Source organism: Chaetodon trifascialis, chromosome 1 (assembly GCF_039877785.1).
Source record: "Chaetodon trifascialis isolate fChaTrf1 chromosome 1, fChaTrf1.hap1, whole genome shotgun sequence".
Lineage (NCBI taxonomy): Eukaryota > Metazoa > Chordata > Actinopteri > Chaetodontiformes > Chaetodontidae > Chaetodon > Chaetodon trifascialis.
This window is the reverse complement of record NC_092056.1, coordinates 2,402,661-2,415,439: the sequence shown is the minus strand read 5'-3', so window position 1 is coordinate 2,415,439 and position 12,779 is coordinate 2,402,661. Positions and strand designations below refer to the sequence as shown.

Genomic DNA, 12,779 nt, shown 5'->3' with positions numbered 1-12,779 from the left:
ATAAGACGATATGGAATGATTTTTCTTATTGTCAACAAATCCCATTAAAGGAAATCCAGCGATGAACGTATTCTCCTGTCAAGTGTTCGCGTTTGTGTATCGAAGCCTGATTATCTTAGTGCACTGGTTCCCAACCTGAGGGTCCCGACCCCCGCAAGGGATCGTCAAAGCTCTGTAAGGGGTCATGAGGGCGTCTTGATTTTAAAGAGTGTAAGAAAACTTAATATATATACATATACGCAGGCCTGTGTCCCAGCATATCGTTCACTTCTTCAGTCTCACAGAACATTCACTCTAAGCTAAACGGCCTCGTCCTGCATTAGAAAAGCACACAGTTGAAACATCTAAGAGCAAACAGAACAATGGCCAAAGCCATAGAGTGCAAAACACAGTCAGTCCCAGTCAGTCCAAACACTATTTAGACTGACTGGGAGCACTGGGCCAATGTGCTCCCAGTCAGTCTAAATGAGCAGTCCTATCTGCTGTGTAGAGAGGGAAAAGCTGACAACAAAGACACAGCAGGCCAGAGGGACGTCACATAGGAGCAGGAAGTGGAGAGCTGCTGGGGCTGCAGCGTTAATAATTTGATGCCAGTCCACTTTAAATGAGCCTAAACCGCCAATCCAAGGCAAACCCAACGTAAACTCACAGCTGTGTGAACACAGCATGGGCGGTAAGGCGACACTCTGAACTCAGAATCACCGAAAGTGCTGCTGGCTTTGAGGAATAGAGGTCTGAACACACAAGGTTTTTTTTGCAGATTGAATATTTCTCTGCAAACAGACGCTTGCAGATGACTGTAGCTGCGATTTATTAGCTGAAAAACACAATTGGACCACTGAATGAAGCCTTCCTCGAGTCGAAGTTCAATAAAAACTCATAACAATACCACAGAAACTGGATATTTTTATGTTTCCCCTAATTGTATATTTGGGCGTCCTCCAAAAATGCATTGTATATTTATCTTTTTACAAACATCTATATTTGTATTGATGAAATCCAAATTTTGCCCATTTTCACATTTAAGGTATCTATACCTACATTCTGGCTTTATATCTTTATATTAATGCCATTTACTGTATTTATCACTTCACGCTGTGTGTAACATGATCTGAGGTGTCCAGAGATGTAAATAACCCATTAAAGAGGCTTATTGGTGTGTTCAGAATTTCATTGGCTATTTGAAACATCAATCATCTGCAAACTCGGCTGTGATTCACTTGACTTCACACAGAAGGCGAGAAGAAGGCCAACTGTCATTGGCTTCTCTGGTTGCTAGGCTTTATATGGCAGATCTTGATTGGTCAAATGAGGTTTCATTTGAAACCCGAGACTCCGAAACTGGAGACAAGATGGCGCTCGTCTGTATGTTTCTGGAAGTTGTAGCAGTTAAAACACAGAAGACTAGTGGAAGATGAGCACATCGTCTGCTAATTTCAAAGGAGGAAACATCTTTCTGTGGATTATCATCATGTTTTGGACTAAATCTTTTTACTCCAGTGGATCTCCTGGAAGTGTGTCGATGTTTCCAGACTTAGTGTTTTCGATCTGTGGATCACCGAGAGACATAATCAGTGAGTTACCTCAATTTTAAAACAGTTATTTATCGTTTGTTGGTGTTTATTGAGACTACTTTTGTGATTGTACCATGAAATAGTTTCCATCAAGCGATTCATGTGACTCTTAGGTTTTTAACAGTGAATAATAAGAGTATAAATGTAAATGTAGTGTTTGTATCCATAGATGGGAAGGACAGTTAAATTTCCTGTGGCCCGTGGGCGGACCGTTGGAATAGTAAGGCGTATAAGACTGATCGACAACAGTCGGTAGTACAGACACATGTCTGGTAGTAGTGCAATGCAGATCTCCATCAGGTGTGTCAGGGGCAACTGAAGCATTTGCGACCTCTAGTGGCTGATTAATGACAGGATCAGACTACGTCTTTAACGATGACCACTGTGTCAGATCTGGTGATCACAGCTTGTTTTTTTTTCACATTTGCTGACATCTAAAGCAAACACACCTACATTTCGGACACCTCCTTACTTTCCCACTGGCGCCACCACCAGGTCAAAATTGGTTTAGTTTATGATAAAACACGTGCAAATCTAATGACTACTGTGCTAATTTGCATGGTAGTAAATCACACATGGCAGTTAACTTGGGAGAGCTGGGCTGGTCGTTGCATCAAAACAGGACCTGACGGCTTCACCTGCTCTCAGCATCCTGTTATTAAAAACAAATATATTGCATGACGCATGTTTCCACAGGCTGTTAAGCAGAAATGATATTATATTTCTAGGAATTGTTCTCAGACATGCGAGCTTTTCTTTCCTCCCAGCGACTGAATGGCGCCCTGCTTCACAGCTCCCAGCCTTGTTTGTTTATCTGAAGAGATTTCCAGGAGCATTGATTTGATTTGCTCTTTTATCCTGTTAGTGAGCCCTTCATTATCACCTCACAAAGCCCGATACAATTGGTAGTGACGGCGAGTCCCCCCAGCACCACCACCCGACCTAAAGCCCTGAATGCTCTTTAGGTTGAATAAACAGCTGCAAACACGTCGGTGTGAACGCTCCCCGAGGAGGCTTGTTGATGTTTATTCAACTCGTCAGCGCCGGCGAGTGTCACTACAGTGGGAAGATGTACTGTATCACCACTGTCCCTGATCTGTTGTTAAGTACGCCTGCGGGCTGAGGCATCATGGGATTACCTCCTCGCCTGGCTTCATGTCAGTGGGGTTTTTGTGGAGTCTGATTTAGGACCTTGTTTTGTGTACGTGAAGCTGATATGAAAGGCCTGTGAGTGTCACAGCGTGCACTGTGGCTGTGGGCTGGCGTCAGATTCAGTAACCACAGTGCAGTCAGACTCTGGCTGATCTGCCTATATGTCATCGTTCAGCGCCAGCCGGCTAAATTAAGAGCGTCAGAGGCTGATTAAATCAAAGGTTTCTCTCTCCACTCGACGCAGGAGGAGCGATGACCGCTGAAAAGTGCATGAGGAGCTGCTCTGTCTCCTTTAACAGCTTTCTTTCATCTCCACTCGATCTATCAATCCCCTCTCCTTTATTTGTTTCCTCTTCTTTCTGTTTCCTCCTATCCTTCCTCTCTGTTTCCTCCACGCTCTGTTTCTTCCTTTCCTCCTCTCTCTTTCTTCCCGTTTCCTCCTCTCCCTGTTTCCTCCTCTCTCTTTCTTCCCCTCTGTTTCCTCCTCTCCCTGTTTCCTCCTCTCTCTTTCTTCCCCTCTGTTTCCTCCTCTCCCTGTTTCCTCCTCTCGCTTTCTTCCCCTCTGTTTCCTCCTCTCCCTGTTTCCTCCTCTCTCTTTCTTCCCCTCTGTTTCCTCCTCTCCCTGTTTCCTCCTCTCTCTTTCTTCCCCTCTGTTTCCTCCTCTCCCTGTTTCCTCCTCTCGCTTTCTTCCCCTCTGTTTCCTCCTCTCCCTGTTTCCTCCTCTCTCTTTCTTCCCCTCTGTTTCCTCCTCTCCCTTTTCCTCCTCTCTCTTTCTTCCCCTCTGTTTCCTCCTCTCCCTTTTCCTCCTCTCTCTTTCTTCCCCTCTGTTTCCTCCTCTCCCTGTTTCCTCCTTTCTCTCTCTTCCTCTCATTGTTTCCTCCTCTACACTGTCTTTCCTCATCTTGTCCCTCTCTGTTTCCTCCTCCTCCACTTTGCTGTCTTCTTTTTCCTTTCCTCTTTCCTCTCCTCTCTTTCTTGTTCTCTCTTCTCTTCTCCTCTTTTTCTTTCCCTCTCCTCCCCTCTCTTATCTTATTTTTTCCTTCCATCCCTTCCACCTTTTGTCTCTCGTCTTTTTCTCCTCTCCTTTGTTTCCTCTCCTCTCATGCCTTCTTTTTCTTTTCTTCTCCTTTCCTCTTCTCTACCTTGCTTCCTCTCCTCCCATATTCTTTTCACTCCTCTCCTCTTTTCTTGTTTCCTCTCTTCTCCTGTATTCCCTTTCTTCTCCTCTCTCTTTCTCCTGCCTCCTGTTTCATCCTTCTTGCTTATTTCTTGCTGTAGTCTTTTTATTCGCCTTGTTTCTGTCTCCTTTCCTGTCTTCTCTCCTCCTCTCCTCACTCCTGTATGCCTCCTTTCTTTCTTGTCATCTCCTCTTTCTTTCTTGGCCTTCTTTTATTTTTCCTCCCTTCCTCTCTCTCCTTGATTCCTCTCCTCTGCTTTCTCTCTTCTCTTCTCAATCCATCCTTCTGTACTCTCCTCTTTTCCCCCTTTTCATCCCCGTCTTCTCCACTCTTCTTTCTCCCTTTTCCTCTCCTCATTTTGACCCCCTTTTGGCTTCTTTTTCCTCTCCTCTTTTCTATTTCTTTACCCTTCCTTCCTTATTTTCTCCTCTTTCTTCTCATCTCCCCTCCTCTTTCTTTTCCTTTACTCTCCCTCTTTCCTCTCTCTTCCTCCCACTCTCTTTTCTCCTCCCAATCTCTCTCCTCTTTCTTTGGTCTCCTGTCTTAATTCCATTCCTTCTGTCTTCTTCTTTGGTTTTCCATTCCTCTTGTCTCTTGTCTTCTTCACCATCCTCTCCTCATCATTGTCTCTCCCCTCTCCCTCTTCCTCCCACTCTTTCTCATAGTGCCCTCCTCTCCTGTCTCCTATCTCTCACTCCATCCACCTCTCCTCCTTTCTCCCCCTCTCTCTTTCCTTTCTACATCCTCTATACTCTTCTTCTCTTTCAAATCTCTCCCCCTGTCTTCTCCACGTATCTCCTAGTCTTTCCTTTCATCTCTCCTCTCTGTTAGTCTCTCCTCCTCCTCCTCCTCTTCCTCCTCCTCCTCCTCCTCCTCCTCCTCCTCTCTGTTCCAACAGTAGAGAATCAGTGAACAGCAGCAGCGGCAGCAGCAGTGTCACTCAGCACGGCAACGACTCGCATGAAAGTGAGGACATCTGTTTTTCTTTCTCTTGCCCTTTTTTTGTCTTCACCTCCTCTTCCTCTTCTGTTCTTTTTCTTTTTCTTCTCTACTTTTAAATCCTTTTTTCTGCCACACTGGTCCTCCTCGCAGTGCAGCAGTATGAGGGTATCATGCATTCCAAACAGGGTTTCTGTCCTTCCTCCAACTAGAGCATGTAGCCATACGCTTTTCTGCTTTCTTTCTCTTTTTGCATCTCGCTGGGAAAAGTAGGCCAGCGTCGGAGCTTTAACGCAGGATGTCGACCTCCGGGCTCAGATGTGCTCATGAACGGATATTTTAACAGGTATGACTTTTTCTTTTAATCCTAACTTAAATCATGCATCACATCCTTCTCTCACCGGCAGATGTGTCGCGGCATGAACGCTGAACGAAGCAGCAGGTTTCAGAGTACAGTGTGATGAAATATTGACCATAACTGTAGAGCATGTGATGTTTCTTATTGTGAATCAGAGATCATTTAATTTATAAAACGTGATATTTTGAAGCTGTGAGGGTTTTATTGGTGGTTTTCCTCTGTAACCAAAGAGACGGCTTTGAATTCTCTGACAGATTCTCTCACTGGCTTCTTCTCACTCTTGTACTCTCTGTTATTTTCTTACCGGCTGGCATGAAGAAGTCTGCAGTGAAGCGCTGGAGGTCAAAGAAATGGGGATCATAATATCAGTCATTTAACAGGGATGGACTTGTTGGACGCAGCCGTGGCCACGATGCCGGCCACTGTACCACCAAACTCTTCTCTGGAGAACCAGACCTCCTCTTCCTCGCCGAGATCTCCTCCTCTACCTCCTCACTCGCAGGTGGCGTCGGTGCTCATCGTGCTGGTGGTCACAGTCATCATCCTGGGGACTGTGGTGGGTAACGTGCTGGTCGTGGTGGCGGTGTTCACCAGCCGAGCCCTGAGGGCGCCTCAGAACCTCTTCCTGGTGTCTCTGGCCTCTGCAGACATACTGGTGGCGACGCTGGTCATCCCCTTCTCGCTGGCGAACGAGGTGAGGACAAAGTTTTCTCTAAGACTTCATTTGCAGCTGTTTTTCACAGCCGTTCTGAATCTGGACATGTTAATTGAACAAAGTAAAACATGTTAATACAGTAAAAGAACATAACTGTGCAATTTGTTTGGCCAGAGGACGATGAAGAGTCCAAAGCTCTGTGAGCCTGTAGAGCTCAATGGATAGAAAATCAATTTTCTAGATTAACCAAGTTAAGTTGAAATTTGGCACAAAATGAAAACCCAGATTGTACAAAGACCACAAACGTCTGTCAGCCGTCAACCATAAAATTAATGTCGCGCTGCTGCTGCCACTACAGGAAAGGTCAAAGATTGCCTAAATGATTAGGATACATCCTCAGGGGACCATGGATACCTACAAAAATCAGTGCAATCCATCCAATAGTTGTTGAGATAATTCAGTGTGGAGCCGACCGCTAGCTGCGTAGAGAGTCCATCTTACAAGCTGAAGCCACCTAACTCCACCTCTTCCTCCTGTCTCATCACCGAGCTCTTCCTCTGAGCTCACAAAGCGGCATGTTTTTCTTGAGATGGTTCCCAGTCAGATGTCCTTATTCAGATCCAGTCCCAGTGCAGGCGGAACCAAGATGACGAGAAGCTTGAATGAAACGGGGCTGAAGTGGCTCACGAGCTGCTGGTATTGGCTGGAGTTTGTGTGACGCATCTGATGACGGAGAGTAAAACTGTGGCTGTGGATCAGTTAAATCCACCAATGACAAAACTTTGCTCACATGCGTCAGACTTTGATGACTTTGCACTTTGATGGAATTTGTGCATTTTGAAACCGTTGAAGGACGACATTACCCACAATCCACAGCCCTAAAGCCACTTTCCAGACAGCTTGGAACAGATGAGAAAACATTGTTGAACTGAATTTTCCTGGTTTACACTTCTGAATTCTGTGTGCAGTAATACTTTAAATCTACCCGGAGTCTCTTCTCATGTCTGTAATTGTTTCTTGTCTGCTTAGACAAGCTGATACTTTGGGTTCATCAGGGCTGCACCTCCTCTCTGTAGGATAACCGTTATAAATACATGTTTTTGTTCACGGCTCAGCTTGTCGGAGGCTTTGGGTCGTCCTGGCTTTCTTCTGCCTGGTTTTTAATCTTACTTCATGTTATAACGTGTCTATTTCCCCTGTTTTCCAGCTAATGGGCGTTTGGTTATTCAATCTAATCCTTTCAGTTCTGATGTGGTCCACTTTCAGATGTGCTCCTAAATCAGATACAGGTCTGATTTTTTTGTGTCTTGCTGCGAGTGTCAGCAAGACACAAAAAACGCTGGAGTCTGATATCAGCCACCCAGCGTGACTTGTAATAACTTTGGCAAACACTAAACTTTTCATTTAATGCCATCATCAGGTGAACATTTATGTATAAGACTGTTTGAAACCTGAAAAACTAAACGAGCTCCCATCAGCCCCAGCTGTACTTCGTGCAACATGCTAAATAGCTAATGTTAGCATTCCACCATGCTAAACTAGGAGGCTGAACATGGTGAACATACTGTGAACAGGTTAGCAGGCTGACATTAGCATTTAGCTTAAAGCACTGTGTCTGAGTACAACCTGTGGCTACATTGCTGCAGACTCTTAGTCTTTCACTGATTCATCATTTTCTGTAGAAAATGTCAGAAATAAAGCACCAATCAGATGTTACCACGGTGGCATCTTGGACTGACCAACAGTCGAAAAACACCAAAATATTCTGGGTAAATATATCGTCCAATATTAGCTTATTGCATATTTTGGTGTGGGCGTATATTTCAGCTGAGGAGTCACAAAGTCGTATAAAGACATGTTTGAGGTCAGCAGTGTCTCCGGGACATAGTTGGTCCAGCAGAGCTCAGTACAGCTCTAACAACCATCAAAAATTATTGTTTATATTATATATTTATGTCTTTGTTGACATTTTTGCTCGAACTTCATCATCATTTGGGTTGAATTTACAATCATACTGTATGAAACAGAGAATCCAAGAAGGAAGAACCAGAGAACGTTTAATTTCTGTGTGATAACGATAATTTGATGATCAAAACTGCTGTGCTTAAGGTTTCGTTAATGAATCAATTCATTGTTCCGGAGGTAATCAAAAGTCCATCTGAGCTTTCGTCTGAGATTCATTTTAAATAAACTGAGAGCGACGTGCTCCAGAAAAGCTCGTGCAGCACAATAAGAGTTTCCCACAAACTAAATACTTTAGCAGCCAACACGTCTGTAATGAGATATTGACTGAATTTCCATTTTAAGGTGAAATACTCCCTCAGGCCTCCCTGACTGACCCTTTCTTTTCCTCTGCAGGTTGTTACTGGGCTTAAATGAATCATTAACATTAATTGGTTTCTCCTCTTTGCAGGTAATGGGGTACTGGTACTTTGGTTCCACCTGGTGCTCCTTCTACCTGGCTCTGGATGTCCTCTTTTGCACTTCCTCCATCGTCCACCTCTGCGCCATCAGTCTCGACCGCTACTGGTCCGTCACCAAAGCCGTCAGCTACAACCGCAAACGGACGCCCAAACGGATCAAAGCGATGATCAGCATCGTGTGGCTCATATCTATCGTCATCTCCTCCCCGCCGCTCCTCATGACGCAGAAAGAGGAGGATTTGGAGACGGAGGAGAGCGACACACGGTTGCAGGAGTGCCTTCTCATCAACCAGACGTGGTACATCCTCTCCTCCTGCCTGGTGTCCTTCTTCGCCCCGGGAGTCATCATGATACTGGTTTATTGCAAGATCTACCGCGTTGCCAAGCAGCGAGCCTCCACTGTGTTTGTGGCGAAGAACGTGATGGAGCGGCAGCCATCGCAGTCTGAGACCTGCTTCGTGGGCACCGCCAGGACTTGCCAAAGAAAGGGAGCCGGCTGCGGTCAATCCCAGTACGAGCTGGACAGCCCGCGGCCTGCAAACCGCCACAGCTCCTCCAACGTGGACAGCAACAGCAGCAGCCACCGGAGGGGAGAGCTGGACGACATTGACTTAGAGGAGAGGAGCTGCGAAGCGGACGTAAAAACCTCCACCTCGTTTTCTGCGGCTCTTCGCTTCCCCAGGAGAGCCGCCGGGAGTGTGAAAACAGAGGAGGGGAAGGTCGCGGAGGGAACCACAAACAGGTTGAAGCCTCCTCTTCCTCCTCCTTCCTGCGCCTCCATATCGTGGGCCTCATCCGAGCACTGCTCCCACCACTTCCTGCTCCCCTCTCCGGTGCCCCTCCGCAGCAGACAGATGTCTCTGTCCAAAAACAAGGTGGCGCAAATGAGGGAGAAGCGCTTCACCTTCGTCCTGGCTGTGGTGATGGGGGTTTTCGTCCTCTGCTGGTTCCCGTTTTTCTTCACTTACAGCCTCCACGCCGTCTGCAGAGAGAACTGCACGATCCCGGACACGCTCTTCAACCTGTTTTTCTGGATCGGATACTGCAACAGCTGCCTGAACCCCATCATATACACCATCTTTAACCGAGACTTCCGGAGGGCCTTCAAGAAGATTCTATTTGAAACTCATAAACGAACATAAGACATGAATGTACGTGTGTGTGTGCACCTGAGTGCCCTCTGCTCGCGCGCGCACACACACACACACACACACAGAAACACACACAATCAAACACATGTGTGTGCGCTCAGTTTTAATCCTGTTTTCCACTGTGCTGTCACACTGACATTAAAGGGCTTGTCATACAGCCTGAGTATTGATTTATTATTCAACTGCTCACTGATTTATTAAATAATCACTTTCTATTCTAAGTAAGGCAGAGGAAGATGATGATGACACACTGTGTCAGCAGGTGCTTCGAACTCTGCCTCCTTGATGCAATGATAGTTCTACATTACAACTTGGGTTGTGCCTGAACTTGAATGTTAATTAGAGGAAAATGGCTGCAGGGCAGCGAGCGACGTCTCCACGGAGCTCCGAGATGTCTGAGCTCTGTAGCAAGCAGCTGACTCGCTCTGCAATCCCCATATTGACAAAAAGCTGACGTATGAGAAACTGAGAAAAACCAACTGCCTTTAAGAAAAATACACAAGTTTGTAATGCGTTTCTGCAGCTCATACTAACTGAACAGCAGCAGCAGTTAAAGTTTAAACTTTAACTTCAAGCAGACATTAAGAACAGAGCGCTGGATGAAAGTTAGCGGTTCTTCACGCAGCAGTGATGCTCTGTTGACACTGCACAGCTCGGGGGCAAAGACATTAAAAATTCATGTGCAGCCAGCAGATGGGCTGAGCCCCTGTACACAGAGAAAGAGGACAAAATAGAAAGAAAGCAGAGGGGAGGGAAGAGGAAGCCGAACTACAGCCGAGCCGCTGAATAAATATCATCAACCTCAGGCTCGTGCAACGAGAGATGATTATCCTCTGAGGCTCCGGGCGAAACAACCGGACGGGCCCCTGTGGGCTGAATGACTCACAGCTTTTTTAAGATTTCTCTTTTAAGATGGTGACAGTGACAGCTGGACGGTCAGGACAGGCAGGGGAACAGGTAGCAAGCGGCCGCCGGCAGGACGGACTGACGTGTACCTGCTCGACCAGGTGAGCTACCTGCCCGGGCCTGGAACAAGACGAGGCATAAATCACAGCTCGTGCAGACTGCCGAGAAAATGTCATCTGTTGCTTTAAATCTGGGAAGAAGGAGATGTTCAGGCGAGATGCTTTTATCTTTAAAACACAAACCACACATACGAGTGTTGGCGGCGGCAGGAGGAGCGACACGTCCAAGGCCACCAGCACTGTTACATCATTCTGGTTGCCATGCAACACAGAGTTTAACGACAAATTGAAACTTGTGTAATTAACCGTCTCAGCGGAGATGATAAGGCGATTAATGCTGCTGAAAACCAAAAAGGCCAAGAAAGCAACTGAAACACATGTTGACCCTCAGAGCCCTCACAGTAAATATTACGGATGAAACAATACCACTTTTTTCAGAGCAAGTACAAGTACTTACATGTGGGTACAATACAAGTACTGATACTAGTACATAATAAGACCATTACAGTTCTAACAGTTCAGTACTCACACATCAAAAGTCTTGGTCACAGCAGGAATCACTTTTCGGGTCAAGTCCTCAAACGGAGTCTTTTCCAGGAGCGTCCGCTGGTGAATAACCTCAGAGCTGCTTCTGCCGGACGAGAAACTGTTTGATGATGCAGTTTCTGTGATGTGTGGCGGCTGTGAATCTCAAACCTCGGCTGCATTGCAGTGAGTGAAAACCATGCGACCTGCAGCTGACGGCGGCTGGTCATCACGTTCTCACTTCTCCAGCGTTTGCTGCATAGATGGCTGTTGCTGTTTGCAGCTGCTAGCATTAGCAAACCCCTTGAACTCTGCATTGTTTTATCAAATTGCTTAAAGAAGCAACTTTTGACTGCTCACAGTTTGCAGTCTGCTCTGCTTTCGTCGTCGTCACTTGTCCCGAAGTGTCTCCAAACTGCTCACATTACTCCTCCTCTTCCTTCCTGCTCAGCTGACCAGAGGTTACAGCAGCGCTGCCGTAAAGTGGTATCGAATGGCGTTGTATCGTAACATTTTTACCATTACAGTTACAAGTATTTGAGCACATACCCAATACATGATACTGGTACCACATACTCGCTGCTGAAGCCTCATATCAACCTGAGCTGAAGTCTTTGTCTGGACGGATGGATGTGTGTTAAGAACGCACCAGTATGAACATAAGCATCGACAGCAGCAAAGAAAGCCTGTTTCAGTGTTCATTCGAGCACCTGAACACACTTGAAAATCGTTGAAATTATCCCGATATTTAAGCTTTTTTGTCGAGTTGAGATCTGAGAGAAGAGTTACAGACATTCATAGACTGAAGCTGAACTTTTCCTCTATTCTTCTTCTTGCAGCCGCTCAGACTGGGATAAAAACAGGAGAAACACAACTGTGCTAAATAATAATTTATCTACAACAAAATAATCAAAGCAAATAGGATAGAGGAGTCTGTAGAGTCAGCAGCGAAGGTGGAGGAGTGAAACTGTGCTGCACGGAGGTTGTAACAGCAGGGGAAAGGAAAAGCCACACGGCGGAGGTGTTTGTGGGGAGAGGAGATCTTTCAGAGGACTGCTGCTGCTCTGGTTTACATGCACTGAGCACAGGTGTGTGCCTGCTGCTGTTTAACCTGCGACAGGTCTGCAGCCCTGCAGGCAGAAAACAGAAGCAGCAGGACAAGCTGAGAACAAGGGTCGCCATGTTTTCTACTTCAAAACTGACACCGTCATAACTTGCACCTCCCTATAATCCCAGAGGAGTTGGAATTAGTGAAACACACCACACAGACTGGTGGAAGTCGACTCAGTGCACCTGTTACAGGCTGCACAGCTGCTCTCTCCACTTGTTTCGATCAAAGCAGGTCACATGTGTAATGATTCATATCAACAGTTGTAAAGAAATAGTCAAACGGAGACCAAATTAAAGGAGCATTTTATCTTTTATTTGGTGTAAATTAAGTGAATTCTAACTAGTTTTTCTACTGTTGAGTAATTTTAATCTGTTAGAGTTAATTTAGAATTAATCTAGATTATAATGGCTCACATTCTAGAAAATGAGTGTTTATTTTGTATGTAAAACATTGACCTTAACTTGGAAGTAGAACTGTAGTGAAGTACAATATTCAAAGTATAAAGTTGCACAAAATGAAAATACTCAAGTATAAATACCTCAAACTTAAACGCAGTAATTGAGTAAATGTACTTACTCTAATTGAGTGGGGATGAGCAGAAATAGCTGGTATTTATGTATTCTGGGGGATTCTTTGGCTAGTTTGTGTCATTTCGCGGCTGCACAACAGGAAACAAAATTGTTTTATGGTTGTTCTTGTCATCAAGGACATGGACATGTTTATTTCCTCGTATGTCTTTTCTTCTCGC

At 45.5% G+C, this 12,779-nt stretch overlaps 1 protein-coding gene across 3 annotated transcripts; it reads left to right on the top strand.

Moving 5' to 3' along the window:
- The first annotated feature begins 4,464 nt into the window (after positions 1–4,464).
- On the top strand, positions 4,465–9,586 carry LOC139330634 (alpha-2Db adrenergic receptor-like). Of its 3 annotated transcripts, none has more exons than XM_070961683.1 (4): positions 4,465–4,870; positions 5,117–5,189; positions 5,520–5,895; positions 8,270–9,586. In XM_070961683.1, the coding sequence occupies exons 3-4, from the start codon at positions 5,584–5,586 to the stop codon at positions 9,419–9,421; spliced, it is 1,464 nt and encodes a 487-aa protein (XP_070817784.1). In that variant the 5' UTR covers positions 4,465–4,870; positions 5,117–5,189; positions 5,520–5,583; the 3' UTR covers positions 9,422–9,586. The 3 variants fall into 3 exon arrangements, with proteins under 3 accessions (XP_070817784.1, XP_070817767.1, XP_070817774.1); XM_070961666.1 differs by having other exon boundaries at positions 5,114–5,189; positions 8,270–9,578; XM_070961673.1 differs by having other exon boundaries at positions 4,465–5,189.
- The last annotated feature ends 3,193 nt before the right edge of the window (positions 9,587–12,779 follow it).